An 18376-nucleotide genomic window follows, 5' to 3' on the forward strand; every position below is an offset into this window, starting at 1 on the left:
CCGGTTTCGATTACGGTTCAGCCAATCCCCTAAAAATTACAAAATGAAATATAAACAAAAACACTTCTATCGATCTCGGCAAATGCGAATGTAAATCTTTGCAAAGCGATTTTACACTTCGGTGGCAAGTAAATGTAAACATTTACGAAAAAAAACCAATGGCGTTCCAGGTGGATTTGATTTGTTTTTTTCTCTAAAATCTTGGATTATGCACCAAATGTGACGCTGAGAACCACTCCAAATGTAAATCATCAAAGCATTTGCATTGTAAAATCGCATTTCTATGTGTGAGTTCAACAGGTGTTTGCTATGGCTATGAATCGTGTGAACGTTTGTCTGTTCACACCGTTCTACCATTTTGGCATGAACACGAATGAAATTTCTATTTCATTAAAATGCTTAATGTAAAGAGATAACATGTGCTATTATTGCTCGAGTAACAACCCACACATTTCACATTGTGTGTGTGTGTGTTGACCAACAAACTGTGGCAGTGGGTGTGTTTCCAATGGAAACCTTCAATTCATTCGAGATTTTTCCGATTTCAATGGTTCTTCGATGGCAATTGCAAATTAAAATTGAGTACTACGTAAGGGGGAACAAAAGTTGGGCGTAATTCATGACAAAAATCAATATCAATCGCTTTCAATTGAAGCAATAAATAGAAAATAAAAATTTCATCGAATTAGAAATTGTATGGAAAATGCGAAACCAACACAATATCGTCGCCCACAGGTAATGAAAATGAAAATGACCCCGTAAAATATTCGAAAAGCCATAATCAAATGCAAAGCAATCGCTTTTTCTCTTGAAATTCCACAGCTGCACCACAATATAATCCCGCATTCGAATTGATCCTGAGCGTAGTATTGGATTTCCATACAGGAAGCAATATCGTTTCGACTAGTGTCGGAAACACGATATAACGATCGGCTGAGGTTGACACGCAATTTTCGCCGTCATCTAAGTAATCGGTGCTAGTGAATTTTCATAGCATTTTCATTCAGTACTTTTGATGTCAATTTAATTTTCTCTGGCACTTTTGCATGCAACGTTGCTTATCGATACTGTTGTCTTTTGGTTTTTCGGCTGCGGAAAATGGTGCGAGCATGGCATTTTGTGCTGAGCAAAAGCTGTTTGCATGGATTTAACGCGATGCAATTAATTAAGCTGAAAACCAAAACAGGAGCTCAGCTGTCAGCTGAATCAGCAAGGGTGCCACAGTGTTTACAATAAAACACACGCTCACACACAGTCGCATTGAATGAATGGAACGAAAATGCGATCTGGAGAGAGAAATGCTCCATCTTAATCAAATTAGAATCAATTAATTGCGCTTTGTAAATTCATAGCAAGCATTCAACGCTGGCGCGCGCACTCCAAGTGGTTCAATTATCACGCAAAATAATTGTACACGGAATTTTTTGCACAGGCGACGGTAGCGTATGTTTTGGTGTTTGTTGTTTTCCGTTGTGTGTTAAATGAGAGAGTAAATGTTAATCATACAAACATCAGGACCATGCAAATACAGCGCGGGAAGACGCAGAAAAAAAGGAATAAATTTAAACAAGTCCCATGAGGCATGTCAATGGCATGATGATAGTCATTTCTCATTTTTGACTGGAAAACCACAGCACAAGCCGCAAGCGTGCATGAAGAGACGAAATGCTTCCCACACAGCCAAACCCAAAAACCCAAAAACCCACTACCAACACTTTTATTTGCACTTTTTGTTTTCCAGCCACATGCACCGACTCACGCAAAATAAAATGCGATGAATATTTATTTGGTTAATTAATCTGCAATGACATGTGCCCGTATACAACGTTAGGTTCACATAGTGCACAGCACGTCATACACAGTCGAGACGGTGTTGGTACATACATCGTCAAAACGAGAGAATGATCGCACCAAAAATGAATGCGACACTTTGGACAATTCTCGCTATTCTCTGTGCTCGTTAGTTTTGCACCTTAACGAAGTGAAAAATGATTTGTATGCAAATGGCGGTGAGGCAACACAACAACGTCACCCCGAAGCAGGCGAACATTCTGAATCGAATGATGCAAATAGAAAGGAAAACATTTGCACGCTTAATGGTTAGAACAATAGTAAAAACCGACATCAAAATGCAAGGGGATGGACACCAATGCTAATATTCTATTTTCATGCTAATTTCGCTAATTTTTTCTATTTTACTATTTTCCATAAGAAACACACTGTCTAATGCATTTTAAATAGAGATTTGTACCTCCATAAGAAATGTATTGAAACAATGTAAATCAAATGGCAATTTTATTTTTGGTGATTTTGGTGAACACACAAAGTGTTTGTAAACAAATTCTACATCTGATATACATTGTTCCTATGTAATTCTTATGCGAGAGCGTTGCCCATAAGGAATACACAGCACTGTACAGCGCCGCTGTAGATTAACGGTACTGTGTGCATAAGAAGTGTACGGTGCTGTGTATCTCTTATGGGAAATGCTCTCGCATAAGAATTACATAGGAATAATGAATTTTAGATGTAGAATTTGTTTACAAATATTCAAAAATCAGCAAAAATAAAATTGCCATTTGATTTACATTGTTTCAATACATTCCTTATGGAGGTAAAAATCTCCATTTGAAATGCATTGAACCAATATATTTCAAATGGGCAGCTGTATTTCCTCTAATATTTCATATTTTTTTGCTAATTTTATTAATATTTCACTAGTTTTCTAATGGTGTCTATCCCTTTGTCAATCGAAACACTCTTTTCCTCGACTTGTTCTTGTGCGCGCACGAGAGCAAAGTCAAGTGATTTGTGCACATGATGGAATGAACATTTCCATAAGAAATGTGCACGACAACGAAAAATAATTTGTAGTTTGAAATAATAGCATTCAGAAGCAGCTAAAGTGTCGTACGAATGAATTGTGTGCTTAGTTGATTTAGTTGGAGACGTTCGTAATTGAAAATCGTGGTGACATTAAACAAACACACACACACACAGCGCATTTCAATAACAAGTGAAATGATTAAAACGCACACGCTCGAGCTTGAATTTTAAAGTGTTTCTGTCTCCAAGTTTGCCTCTAAACAATGGCACCGTTAACGAGAAAGCACATAATGCTTTCAAGCGAATGCAATTAGAGTTTTAGTTTTACCATTTCGACGTTTCTTTGAGTCTTCGAGCCGAAAAAATAAATGAGAAAATGCAGCAGCAGCAGCAACATTGCACAATTGTTTCAGTGTTTTTAAAAGAACCACCGATGTGCCCACAAGCATATTTTCGTTTTAAAATCAAACTGTCAAAGGAGTATCAATGCGATTCAGTTTATTGTGCTCGGTTTGCCGTTGTATGCATAACTAGTTACCAGACCATTTATGCGGGAAACCCCATTTGCACATCTAGTCCACATAGCTGATGCCATCCGCATTGCAAATTGCAAAACAACAAAAGAAATTGTGGGTCTCTTCTTTGCGGTTAGTTTCGATTGCATTGAAAGTTGGAGGTAATGTGGTCATTCTACTTTTAATAATGTGACATTGAGGCTGTGTGTCCCAGATGCAAATCCACTGATAGAAAATCTAAAACCATCCAAAAAGATTTTGAGGTTCAGTTTTTAATCAAAACATTTCCAATGGCAATCTTTCACACGAAGTGAAAAGAAAATATGCGGTCGTTTCTGCACATTGATTGAAAATTCATTTGGTTTTTTCTTTACGAAAGAGATTTTCTCTACCCTTGCCATCATCAGCGTCGACATTTGACAAGTGACATTTTCGTCCTCAACAATTGCGACTGGAATTTTGTCTCATTGATGCACACTGGATAAAAAGGAAATGATGGGAATAAAAGCGAAATGCTCATTTTTTCCTAATGTCGCTTTTATTGACCCGAAAAAAAGTCAATTTCACACTTCAGAACCACTGTAGGCCAACAACAAAAGGAAGTAATTTCCCAAGGCAACACAAACCGATGAAGGCATTGATGAACACAACAACCGAATGATTTCCAGAGTAGTTGAATCAATGAGCGAGTAAGTGTAAGCGCGGGCGCTCTCTCGCGCAATTCCAATATGTGAAAATAAAATCACAAATTGTGTCATAAAAGCATCGCAGAACAAAAAACGCTGTAATGCACGATAACACCGCATCGAATCGTCAATATCTTGTACACTTGCCAAAGCGATCCATCGTATTGAAGCTCATGAATTTTTGTGTGTGCTTCGTGTAAAACTTGATTTCAGCCTTTTCATTCCCCGCATGCTCTTTCAATTTTGAAACAAAAAACGGCTTTTGACGTAAAATGACTCAAATGATATACGATCGATGAAGCGTCACAATACGAAGAAGGAAACAACAAAAAATGGTTGCGTTCATCTTTCACTCGACTGAACATAATAGAGAGTGGGTGCTGTACGAAAAAAAGAATCCAGCATTGTTTTGGTTACTCCGTCAAAATAAATTGCTTAAGAAATTTCCAGCGAAATTCTTATCGAATAATTTTAACCGAACCGTTTAACGAACAAGCAAGAATATATATGCAACGCAACTGAAGGTGTATTAAAAATTCCTGGTGAAGTATAGTTTTTTTCTGGGGTTGTTTTCATCATCGCACTTCGTTGTTATAAACATAGAAAAAAAATTATATCAAACGTTTGTACTTCTTATTTACACATTTCGATAGACCAGAAAAAAAAACTTCAACAAACTTCCAAAAAAAAAACTCTTTTAATACGTCCGAGTTCCAGTTTAAGTTCTATTTATAGCATCAGTCTTCATAAAAAATGCATAATGCATTGGCGGAATGTTCCCGCAGCTTTGAAAAGCTATTCGTTTTTTGTCGTCTTCACTTTCATTTGCAATAACAATGAGAAATATGCACCGCATTTTTTTTTTCGTCAGGTAAAATTACATCAATGTTAGAGTGTTGTTAAAAAAGGTGATGTATCTTTGCTTGCATGGGGTCCATCCTCTCTCATTTCTCTAATGAAATTCAAATTTATGACAAATTTCCACCATTTTACGAATTGCTTCGAGCTGTGTGCAATTCTGCAGCATTGAATGAAAGTCGATTGCATGAAAAAGAAAGAAAAATAAATCAATTTTCCCCCAACACAACCTCCCATTGGTGCACAGTGTAACTCAGAGAGCTTGTATTCTTTTTAACACATTTTGTGTAAGAGATTTACGATAATCACTAACCGCTCAGTTGGAATTCAAATACAGCTCTTGGTGCAATTTTGCCATTTTCTTCAATTGATGTGATAAAATAGCAAAAGTGTTTTATTCGTGCATAATTTACACATTTTACCATGGAATTGACGCTTTATCCATCTGGTAAGTACAAAATCTGCATTTTCATTTCACATTGTAATCGAAAGTGCAGCTTCGAAGTGCTTCGAATAGAATATGAATTTCGCTGAACAAACAAAGTATTTTCAACAAAATGATTAGAGATTGTTCTTGTTCTTTTCATTCACTTCTTTTTTTTTGCTCTTTTCCACTTGACAACGACTACGGTTGATGATGGTGTTGGCGGTGACAGCGGTGATGATGATGATATTGATGAGAGACGGATTGTGTAATGTATATGCGGTATGGCTGTACATTGTATTGAATTCCACTCTGAATACAAATCATATTTATAAGTTTCGATGGAGCGAGAGACGAAATTCCTCACCGACGACGAGCAAAGATGAGCACATGCATTGCGAACAAAAGAAGTGCTCTCGAATAGAGGAAAATGTTCGAATGGCTGGTAATCACCTATTTTGCGTTCATTGTTAGCTATGACACAGAAAAAATTTACATAGCAAGAGGACTGAAGAAATGCACTGGCATTCGAATAGATGATACAACGCTTGGCAATGAAAAAGAAACACTAGAAACATGTAAAAGTGTTCATGTAGAATGAAGAACGCCCAATTTAGGCTACAAAATGACGAAATATCTCTTCAGATCTGTATGCTATTTATCTTGTGAAACCATAGCTAGCATTCAGGCCAAGCTTTTGACGAAATTGATGTACTAGGATACAAATTATCGGCAGGCGACCTAATGAAGCAAACGACTTTAGTATATCTTTCTGTGCACCTTTATGTTTGAAATTGTTTGAAATATGCCAATTGCAGCATCAATTCAAAGTTTGCGCAACAAAAAACTTTCTGTTTATCTCGCGCTCCTTGCTTCTTCCTCGTTCGTTACGGCTATTTTCGCGATCGCAATTAATTTGAACCACGTCTGAGTTTTTGTGGGAAATTGCATACCGAAACTTTTATCAAGTACTTTGCACATTTTTGTTTGCCAACCGAAGAAATGTAATGAAATGCGCAAAAATTTACATGCATTACCAAACAATTTCATTGAGTTTGGAAATTAAATGAATCCGTTTGATGCTATTGAAGTTTCATAAATTTAAATATTTGGCAAAATAATGTTTGGCGGGCAAATAAAGTATTTAAAATGCACGAATTAGACGGTTGCTTTGCTTTGTTATAATGCATGTTTTGACTGTAGACCATTCGCAAAATCGCAATGTTCATGTGTGTCTGGCATTCTCATGAATTTGCCGAAGGTCACACGCATACACAAAACTCGCTGCATAACAAGTGAATGTGAAACATATTTGCCCCATTTTCAAGCCGCATTCTGTCGTTTGCATTGCAATGTGGTTCTCACCTTAGGAAAATCGAAATGTTCAAAGAAAAATCGAATGAAAACAACAACAACAACAAAATTGCGACGCGATTTCAAATTGAATTCGAATCAATTGAATTTCGCTTGGATGCAAATGGTTTACGATTAGCGTGAAAACGGAGCAGATTGTTCGTTTGCATATTATGATATCGAGTACATGTACATGTACATAGTATGTATATGGCCCCCTTTCCCATATAGACAAATGCTACACTCGTGGAAATTCACCCATATTCGACAACGTATTCGAGCGTATTTTAATCGAAATCTAGATAAGCACTAGAAAGTCTATAGAAAAATCAATTACGCGCGACATTACCGAATGCATTTAGGAATGAACGTATACTTATTTGTCTCTGTGTACGTAGTGCACTGTAGTCGATTCAATCTCGAATTATAAAACCGTTGTGCAAGTGGATAGATACGATGCAATACGCTTTTCACGTAATTCATTCGGGTTTTTTTTCTCTTTGGTTTATTGCACCTGTCGAAAGTGAATTTTGTCACCCGCAAATGCCAAACGTGACTGTATTCCATTTTCGCTGCGAAATGGCGATGTATGCCTGGGGAGTGCTTTTCGAATTCAGCTCAAGTTGAAGTAAACTTCATTTTGTTTTGGAATGGAAGCAAAATGTCGGCGCTCTATTGCATCGCTAAGCTCAACAACAACAACAGCAACAGCATCAACGACGACGATGACGACAGCTATGACAACGACGACGTCGACGGCATCATGAATACAAACACTTTGTGGATATCACGTTACAATTTATGTTGCAATGTCATTGTACTTATTTAATTTTGAATTGCTCTCAGTTCATTATTCGAACCACTTCATCGACCAATGCTACCGAACGGCATATTCATACCTACCGAACTGTTTCTATTCGCTCAGCAGATACTCGGTTTTATGAATAACTCCTTTAAATTGCACGTATTTAATGCACGGAAGATTCAATAAGCCGAACTTGATGCTTCTCCATAACAAGGTCAGGGTAGAATCCGTCAAGTAGAAACAATTAGGATAATTTAGAACACGATGACAGAGAAGAACACAAAAACGTGGTGTACCCATGCGAACGGCACTGACCTACACAGAATTGAATAAACACGAGCCTAGTCATTATTGATGACTGTCGAAAGCATTGGCAATGGTTTGCCATTGCTTCGATCCTTTTGAAATTGATGATAGGGAATACGTGATTCGGAATACAGTTCCTTTCAGCACACCAACCACTTTCATTTATTCAATGTGCAACACCAAATTGAATCAACACTCCGGTGATTATTCTTGCAAACAATAAAACACCCAATTACTGGCCGTATCGAATGAATTCATTTGACCAACCAATTCTTCGAAATACACAAAGAGATTGTGTTTCAGCAATCAATTTCGGTTCATCTATTCTTTCGAAAACATCTCTATTTCTCTCTCTCTCTTTCTCTCCGGCGCATGAGAGAAAATTTAAATTGAGAAAAGCTTCTGTTAAATGCAAATGCACAGACGCACGAAGTTCAATGTTCTCTTACCAGTAAAATGGATATCATGCGCTTCAATCGAAATTAGTCGATATTCCATTTGTGCAAAGTACTCTAATATCATTCACAGACTATTTACCTAATTGGCGTGAAGAGTGCCTTTGGCGATGCACTATAGCTTTTGTCTCGATCTCCCGCACTTCTCAAATAAATGAATGATAAGATTTGAATTAATCCATTTGCATGAGTCGTCTGCAGCAAAAATGCACACACACTTTGAATACGGGCTACAAACGATGTGTTGAATTTAGTAATTTGTTTCCATTTCGTCACTTTCACTTCAAAAGCAGAGTATTCAAACGCAAGCGCATCACTTTTATCGCCATACAAAAAAGGGAACGAATGGAAAATTTGTTGTCTGTTGCGAAAATGTCTCATTTTTATGCTAAGTCATCATACAAACTTGTGAAAGGATCTCGCGCTCCATGTACTTTGCGTGTATTTGGAACAAAAAAGGAGATAGAAACCGCTTTACAATGATGTTCAAAAAAAGGAGAGAAAAGGAAACAAGAGAGAGAGAGAGAGAGATACGGCGTTGGCTGTCTCAATTTAAATCTGTTTGCTTTTGATTAAATTCACATGTGCATCGGAAATGGTTGGTTGAATCAAGAGTGGAACATTTAAAGCAAAATAATGAAATGTTGTCATATGTTTAAATTAAAGCCACTTCATGCGAGACGTTATCCAACCAATTTCGTCTCTTCAGCCAACAACATTTCTAGACGTGAATTGTCGAGTGTGTCTGTATGTGTGGTTTCTAAATCGAATGCCTTCTCATACGCCAACGCTAAAATGTAAGCACGACGAAACGATGTTCAAACTGCTCGTTCTCGTTTAAAGTAAACTAACCCCCAAATGGAGCCTCATTCTCGTGGTACATATTTTCTTCCTCTTTCTTCTTCTTCTGATGTCTTTCTTTCTGCTCTCTGGATACATTTTAATATGGTAACCATATTTAAATGTGTTTTTTTTTTATTCATTCAAACATCCGTTCCATGCCAAGGACTATATTAAAGCAAAATTATGCGCCGATATCGCCACAAAAATGAAAATATTTGGATGGAAACAATTTTAAGCAATTGAATGCACAAGCTGAAATGAATGGAGAGGAGCCAGTGAACGAAAAAAAAACCACCACCGAAAAATTTCAACAAAATCAGCATTTTGTCGACGTTCTGAACTGTTTCATCCTCTACCATACACATTTGCACTTACGGTTGGGGCATTTTGAAGACATTTGAATTTATTCATTCACCTTATTATGCGTGTTCAGCCATTTTTTGTGTGGGTGAATAAATATATAATTGTCAGGATGTTAATGCGTCTTTTGTGGCTTTCTTACATGTCTCTCCGTCTTCTCTCTCTCTATCTCTCTCTCTCTCTCTCTCTCTCTCTCTCTCTCTAACACTCCGAAGATGTCATGTGAATAAAAAAAATGAAATGATTTTTTCTCCGTTATCGTCTAAATGTCTCGGAATGAAGAAAAGCTGGCCAAAGTTTTTCTCTTCTTATCAAGTGTAAGACGTAATAGATGAATCAGTTGAGTTGAATAACGCAAAAATGTTTTTGAATGAACGAAAACGAAATAATGGTTTTTGCAAAGATTTATTTGATTACATGTAAACCAGAATGATATTTCAAATCTCTTGAGCCGTGACATAATCTGGTTGGTAACGCGAGCACAGTTTTTCTTCTTCTTCTTGTTACTGCCAGTCCCTATACATAATAAATGAATAGTGGCACTTCATTCGAGCTAATACAACGAACTATTGTGAAAAACTTGCAAGAATAACAAATGTATTCGAAAAGTTTTGGATAATGTGAATCTAAGCGAGAAGCGAATGATGTGGCTCGTCATTCAGGAAGAGAAGAAAGAAAATTTCCACGAGGCAAAATTCATTCATGTGCAACCCGCACTGCAAAACCTCATACTTTTCATAGTTCGTCTTTTTCTTGTGCTCTCTATGCTGATTTTTTTCTCATCGTTTTCGTCTCAATTTTGCTGGTATTTGCATCAAGAGACCCTTTCCTTGCTTGTGCTGTGTTTTTTCGGGTGTGTGGCTGTGTTTCCGGTCGTATAACTAAAACTTAAATCAAAGGGTATTATTTCGCTTGCGCGAGTGCTGATGTGATTTTGTCTGTATGCGAACTTAATTCGGTGAACGTAAAAGTTTCGCATCGCAAGTTGTCGTATATACGAAGAATGAATGCACCTCTAGAAATTACATTCTCTTGCAAATTTTCAAGGATAACACCATTTGTTCTCTTCACGTGTTCCCATTTTGGAATTGGCCAAAAATGCAACCGCACATTTCCACTGAAGTGAATCGACACCCATTTCATTGAGTAGCACCAAAGTGATAAATACGTGTATATAAGTGGGTGAACGAGTGAGTGGTGGAAGAGCGATGCTGCCAAAATGCACTCTTACACTCGCTTTCGCTTCCATGCACTTGATTGTTTGGCTGCAAGCAAGTAAGAAACACGAACAAGGATATTACGATGCATTAAAGTTGGAATTGACAAGCGTGTGTTTTGTGCATATTGCGAAAAAGGTACCAACCCCAAAATGAACAGGATTTGATCATGCAAGGCAGCGGAAAACAAATAACAGTGACTTTCATGCGAAAGCACGACCACATGTTCGTATGTGTTCTGTTTTTTGTTCTTCTTCATCTTTTTCCATCTCTCTCTCTTTTTCTCCCTTACTCGTTCACTTTTGGTCACTTCGATGCTGCTCACGCTGATTTTCACAGACTTTCACCATTTTCAATGTATCAATCTTTTGGGTTTCTTTCTTTTTACACCATACACACGCTCAACGATACATTTTAAACAATATACTGGTTTTTCTCTGCTGAATTTATTCCAAATTGTTTATTCTGTTCGACCTTCGCCTCATTCGTTTCTTTTTCAGTTTACAGAAACGTCCACCATTTTTACCCTGTCTGCTCGGCATTGCAAATTTGTGCAAATGTTTTTTTCCCTTCTCACAACGAATTCCATTTTCTCTTTTGCTCTTTTCAATAATGGTCATTTCCGCGCGCATCAACAACACGATTCCAAAACGTACGATAAATGGTTGTTCGTCTTTCGGAACTTTAATATATATATTTTTGTTTGTGCGCTCGACAGAACAAAAAGCTGGCATTTGTTTTGTTTTCGTCTTTTTCCGTATCATGAGAAAAAACTCTTTGAAATGTTATAAAACAAACCATATTGGATATTGCAAAATTGTAAAAAAAAACCAACAGTTTTTGTGGTTTCCTAATTTCTAAGCATTCCACAAAGCCCCGCTGGGCTTTCGATGGGAAAAGTTTGAGAATTTCGAATGAAAATCTTTCGATCACGAAATCATCTGATTATTCGAAGCAAACCAAAAAACAGAGCACTAGACTCTTTGGCGAATACGAACAAGAAGAGGGAAGAGTACAAACACAGAAAACAAACAAAAACAAATCAGAGAATAAAACTGGGACAAAAACATGTGTTGAAATAAGAGAAAAGCCCGAAAACCTACACACTAAGTCGCAATGATAAATCGTAGAGTCGCTAGCTTGGGATTTCAACAGGCAATCATTCATTTTCTCAAGCAATGGCCACGATACGCCATTCCAGTTCGAATGTATACATCAGAATTCCCTGTGGAACTCGATTTCTGTATGCATCAAAGCGATGAATGACGTTTTATGATGGAAATTAAGCAAGAGATTTTCAACGAAATGTCCGTCATATAGGGAAAAAAAACTCGATTTTCGTCAACAACAAAAAAATCCATGTGCGGAGCGGAGAAAGGGAAGAAAAATCGACATTTAATATATGTTAATTGAACTGCATAAGAGCTGATTGGCTTCCTCCATTTTACTCTTCTGTACAATGTTCACTGAATGGAAATCATGCACAACAGCACTCAAAAGCATCAAACGTATCATTTCATTTGACTGAGTCAGCATGTGTGATGCAACAGCAAAGAGGACTCTCTAGAGAAGTTTCTAAATGAATTATACAAAGAATGCATACAAAAACCCCGTTCGCCGAATGCAACGTAACGCAACGGAGGAAGGAATCACTTGAATTAATAATAAATCGATGCATTTTTTGTGTCACTGACTACGTTCGTTTGACTTCATTTAATCATTTCGCTGTGATCTTAATTCGGAAATCCCATCTATTGAGCATGTTTGTGCACGCGTTCTCGGTGTTTACCTCTTCGACGATGACGATAAGAACACGCAGTCTAGTTTTTTTACATGATTTTTCCAGGAATGACAGTTGTTGTTGTATGTTCTCGTCTATTTAGAATTTGAAGCGAAAAAATGGCTTTTAACCGTGGAGAGGCAGCACATTGTCAAAGGAAAATTTGCAACGCGAATAGAAAACGATGTAGAAAAACCTATTAAGCTTTCGTGTTCATGTTGGCGCTTAAAAACGAATTGAAAATAAAAAAAAGGTGACGACACAAAGCGCTGTGTTCGCTTTGAGTGAAATGCGATTCTCATATTGCATTTTGCCATGTTCTGCTTTTGATTGCACGCAAGACATATATTGCGTTTTCCCCCTATTTTGTGCAGGCACAATTTAAAATTCTTTCATCGCAACACGTCATAAAGAGCTGAGCGGAAAAACAAGAAGGATTGCGATTCAATTCGATCTAACGAAATTGAATATCCAACGGAAATGAAATCAAAATGTCATTTTCGCCGAGCGATTCTGGTGAATCGGCCTTCAAAACTTGTTCACTTAAACTAATGTGAATGTTTGTGTATATGTCACATAACCCACTTACCGATTCCGTTCACGGCTTAGTTTCGATGCTGGTGGTGGTGGTGGTGGTGGTGGTGGTGGGGGCGGTTCTCGACTCGATAATAGTGGCGTTTGTTGCTTTCTATGTTCGGTGGTTGTGTTGCGAACGGGTGCGGTGATACTACTAACACATGTCGTCGATGAACTGGCCGGAATAGGCACAACAATTGATGACACTGCATCTAATCCACGTGACAATTTCAACATCTCAGCACCGAACTGATGCAAAGCGGTCATAGTTGATGGTGTTGGCTCTGGAATGCTGTGTGGAACGACAGTAAATTTGATGCGGTTGAAATCAAAATGAGACTTTGGTCGCTCGATACACAGATACGAAACAAAAATAAAGCAATCCATTAAAATGGAACATGGAAAAGAAATCCGTAAGAATGAAAACAAGAACGTACAGGTTTTGGCAACGTTGCATTATAGCGAATATGAATGAACGTAATGAGAATTGTAACGAGAAATTACGTTCATTCATAATCACTAGTGAAGCCACTTTGCCAAAACATGTACGTTCTTGTTTCCTTACTGCGCACTTCTTTTCTACGGTGAAGCAGACTGCTTTGTTGATGTGTATAACAATACGGGCAAAACACCGGCGCTCCGAGGTTTTCATACAAACTTCCCATGTAGACGATCCGAAACAGGCAAAAATCGAAAAAAAAGTTTAAATATTTTTTTCGATTCTCATATAGTATTTTTTTCCCAATCCATTGGTGTTATCGCCACATCGAAATTCGAGCTCGTTATCACTTAATTTGCATCATGTGATAAATGCGAGTGACGTCATCAATAGCTCGGGAATCAATTGAAATGAAACACACGAAAAAATATTCGAGTAACGAAACAATGTGATACAGATCCATTCATATGAAACAATGCGAGGGGATTCGTTCATACGGACACTGCAGACAAAAAATCTATCAAAACGGAACACCGCAAAGCGAAATACTTAAAACGGCACATGCTATGTTTCATTCTTACGGATTTCTTTTCCATGTTCCATTTTAATGGATTGCTTTATTTTTGTTTCGTATCTGTGTATTGAGCGACGAAAGTCTCATGTTCATTCCAAGCTCATCATTTGTTTTTAATTAAAAACAAAACTGAAATTTATCGTACAAACTCGAAATTTAATGACTGTAAAAATTCATTAGCCACGTAACTTGGGGAATTTTCTCATCAAAATCAATGGCTTCAATACGCTGCCAAGTGAAAAGAATTCACGCAAAGATCCGCCCGAAAATTTCCAACGAGTGAAATGACCGAGGCGAGTGAATGGAAAATGGAGAAAAGAAAAAAAGGGCCTTGAAGTGTGTTTACCTTGAGTCTGGCAGCCATAATTCATGCGTATCTAAGTTTGAAAGCTCGGTATCAGTTGAAGTGGCAGAATGTGGATGATTTGGTGTCGATGGTAGACTGGTTTTCAGCAGGCGACGCCATGTACACCTTCGTTCTGGTGATGATTTTTTTTTTAATAAACACAAACAAATATGCAAATTTTAATGAAGGATCAACTTTTCTTTGGTGACATTTTTTTTTCACTCTTTTGGGTAAATCAAAGAAAATGTAATAAATTGTATCTTCCACAAATATTCGACATTCAAGGATATTTTCGTACCGATATTTTTTTGACCTAACCATCCGCTGCCCCAGCCATTTGATTGGTTGCCATTGGTGGTTGTGGTCGTGGTACCTGTGGCCGGACCACTACCGCCACCTCCACACAAACTCTGCTGTTGCGCCGCCAGCAACCGAACCGTTAGGTAGTATGTTATCAACATCACCAGCAGCGGTATGTAGAAACAAATAATTGAACCGACTAATTTATACACAGGATCTGGTATTTGGCACGTTCCATCAACTAATACTGATGCATGATCCTATTTTTATGCCCCAAACGAAAATAAATGTGCATATTTCAAATGCCGGATTAATTATTGAAATTTGAACATGTTCAATGGCAATTTGGCCACATTTCACATACCTTTGAATACATCAAGCACAGTGGTAAGCTCATTGCAATCGATAAAATCCAAACGAATATAATTTTCACCGTGACACGCTTTCGCGTTTTATTTCGGCCGAACCGCATGGGATATCGCAGTGACAAATATCGATCGATGGATATTGAGCACAAATGCATTATGCTGGCCGTACAAAACAATACATCCAAACATATCCACACCAAACAATGCACGGATTCCAGTGGAAAATAACCTGAAAATGGAAGAGAAAAATTCACTATTAATTCGATTGTTGGAAAATTCTCCTGCGATTTATTGTGTAAATGTAAATTTAAAATCATCTCGAGTTCAAATGTCATAGACAGTTTTTGTCGTTCGTTTACGTTTTGTTTGTCGCTTTTTTTCGTTCGTTTCGGTGCTGATGACGGCGCAAATAAATTGAATTCAATTTGTCTTCTTTTGTAAGTAAACCAAGAAATTCGAGCGAACCGTGCAATAAAACTTTTCAAAGTGGAAATAAATCAGCAAATTTATCTACACGAACAATGTAACCAGTTTCGTTTGCAACATGTACACATAGTAAATAGTAGAAGGACGAAACGTCACTTTCAGCGCGAATTTAAAATGGGACAATAGGGCGAAGGGAATGGCATGAGAATAGAAAAAAAAGTGGGAATACCAGGCACCAAATAAGCACACTTAAGTTGTAATATTGTACTATGATCACGCAACAAGCATTATCAAATGGTTAAGTATAGTATTGCGATAAAAGCATGCGAAAAATTGAGCCCCAGCTCTCACGACGAAGAGAAAAGGAGAAAGCAGAACACATCCAATAGTACGTTGAGCCCTTGAATGCGATGGGGGAATAACATTTTAAACGATGTTTATAAATTTCGTAGCTGAAACGGGCGTTCCATGTTGATATAGTGACACTTTGTGTCACACGTATGCACAAATGTGGCTCTCACTTTCGAATGGATAGAAATAGGATTGATTGCGATCATTATTACATAGACCTCAAGCTTGCAACTCGCTGTGATGTCATTCGAGCTTGTTATTGCTTGGTATTGGCATCGTCGTCGTCGTCGTCGTTTTTCACTTTTTACCCTCTTTCCTCGTTGCTGTGTGTTTGAACATCGACTTTAAATAGTTGGCATTTCATTTTCTCTCTTCTCTTTACACGCACTCTAGCGTGACTTGTTCAAGCTTGTCGCAAGTTTGTTTTCTTTCCGAAATAAACACAAAACAAAAATAAAACGATTAAACAAACAAACAAACAAAGCATCATCTGACGGCACTTTCGGTCTTCTTCGTTTTCTTCATCTTTCGTGTGTGTGTTTTTTTCGGGAACTGCTTGAGCGGTTCCAGTTGGTACGTGCTATTTTTAAACGTCGCGTTAAAAGAATGCCACACAGCCCGAAACAAGTGAACAACTGACGCTATTAAAGTACACACACAAGCATCGAGATAGATATACAACAAGCGAATAAGACGTGATAAGGTGAATCCCCAGCTGAAATGTGCTTTTATGATATTCCCGTTACTACTCGGTGAGTCTTTCGCTTGCAACCGTTTCATCCATTCCGAACTTTCGGTTGTGTAATAACATACAAAAATGTGGGAGTTTGTCACTCTCTGTAGCACGTATTTTTCGTTTCTAACGTTAACAGCGATCATGAGCCATAATTTTGTGCTAACATCAGCCGCATTCGATGATTATAGCTCTGACATTTATCTTTCCGCATGCAAATTTCAGATAAAAAAAAAAACGAAGAGACTCACATACGCACATAAAAGTTATTTTAAACGTGATGTTCGGAATCTTCACGGGAATTACAAAACCTGGCCTCAGTTTGAGCCACACCACGCTCACCTAATGCGACAGTAAAACCGAAACCATCATAACAATAATCAGACTATTTATAAGAACGTTGATTGCCGAATTGCCGAAGAATCTTGATAGCACTTTCATAGGCTTTTAATGAAAGTAACGACATTGCCAAACTCATCAAATCAGCTATTTTGCTGGCGTCACTTCCATTGCGGTTTACGGTGGATGTATGTATGCGTTTTTTGGCAATCGATGTTTTTGAACATTTGATGAAATTGATGACTGAAACTCAATCGATAATCACAAACTTTCCATTAATCCACGAAAGTCTAACATAAACTTGTGCAAGTGTTTTATTTTTCTTGGGAGGGTTCTTCTCATTCGCATCGATTTTCTTGGAATATATACAAAATATATTTACAATCAAGATGAAAAATTCCCACGGAAGCCTTGAAATGAGCCACGAGAGTTTGCCAATGTGGAATATAAATGAGCGAAAACCATAAGGATGGTTCAAGATTTTACTTGATATCAAAACCGGAGAAAGAGAAGATATTTCTATATACCGAAAACCCAACGTTTACCTGTACTGTGTTGTGAAAACCATTCAAGAATGGCAAAATGTTTACCTCGGCACTTTGGTTGGTGTGTGCGTATGGGGTCAGCACTAAGTAAGAACGTAGCAACCTTTAATGAACATTGCTGCTTTTGATGCACGGACATACCAAGCAATTACTCAACATACTTCACATTCACAAACACATGGGTAAATTTACTTCACTATCCAACACATAGTTACTATGTATGTTATAATACCCAAGCAAATAGCTCAATAATAAAGATGCATAGCAATAGCAAAAGCTATTTCAAATCATAATTATCTCAATCGAATTGCATGTTAGGCTCTCCATTTGCCACACATATTTTCATGGATAACTCGAATTATTGAAATCGCATTTCTCAACCTATTAACTTGTGGGTTGATTGGAAATCCATTCTCAGACCAAATGAAACTACAACAACAACAAAAAATGTTACTAGAACAATGCAGTTGCACACATACATATTTATTTTGGCACTTAAATTACGGCATGGATTATAACAATGTATCCATTGCGCAAGCAATTTTAATTTTACTCTATGGATATCTGATTGAAAATTAATCCGATGTAAATTGAACGGCAACGCCAGATGGATAACGTTGTGTTGAGTAGACCGCAACAAGAGTTGCTTCAAGAACGTTTACTACCCATGAACCAATTAAAAATAATATTCATGTAATAATTAAAATGGTAATGGTTTTTCTCTTGGAAAACTATTTTAGACGGATTATCTCGTTGGCTCTGTGCACAGGCACACGATAGAGCCGAGCAGATCAGAGCAAAGAGAGAGAGAGAGAGATAAAGTGGCCTGTAGGCACTCTGTGCAATTGAAAATCTCAACTAGTTTAGGAGTTGGCCATGGAATGGAGGGAGCCAAGCATGTGCATCGAATTGGAAAAATCTCGTTTCGAGAGATTTAACAACTTTTCGCAA

At 37.6% G+C, this 18376-nt stretch overlaps 2 protein-coding genes across 3 annotated transcripts in view; one reads left to right on the forward strand and one right to left on the reverse strand.

Annotated features, from left to right (window-relative positions):
* The window catches only part of LOC129580479 (26S proteasome non-ATPase regulatory subunit 1), a 70720-nt gene that overhangs the window by 33530 nt on the left and 18814 nt on the right, over positions 1–18376 (forward strand). The window lies entirely within an intron of this gene.
* LOC129580480 (uncharacterized) overlaps positions 1–18376 on the reverse strand; it is a 131862-nt gene that overhangs the window by 13431 nt on the left and 100055 nt on the right. For both annotated transcript variants that reach the window (XM_055470939.1, XM_055470938.1), the window contains 4 exons: positions 15028–15260; positions 14662–14923; positions 14364–14496; positions 13018–13296 (listed from right to left, as the gene is read on the reverse strand). In XM_055470939.1, coding sequence (XP_055326914.1) covers positions 13018–13296; positions 14364–14496; positions 14662–14923; positions 15028–15260 — 907 coding nt within the window. The remainder of the gene's footprint in view (positions 1–13017; positions 13297–14363; positions 14497–14661; positions 14924–15027; positions 15261–18376) is intronic.

The sequence above is a fragment of the Sitodiplosis mosellana genome, unplaced genomic scaffold (genome assembly GCF_009176505.1).
Source record: "Sitodiplosis mosellana isolate CC-2019 unplaced genomic scaffold, AAFC_SMos_1.0 Smas_scaffold_1, whole genome shotgun sequence".
NCBI lineage: Eukaryota > Metazoa > Arthropoda > Insecta > Diptera > Cecidomyiidae > Sitodiplosis > Sitodiplosis mosellana.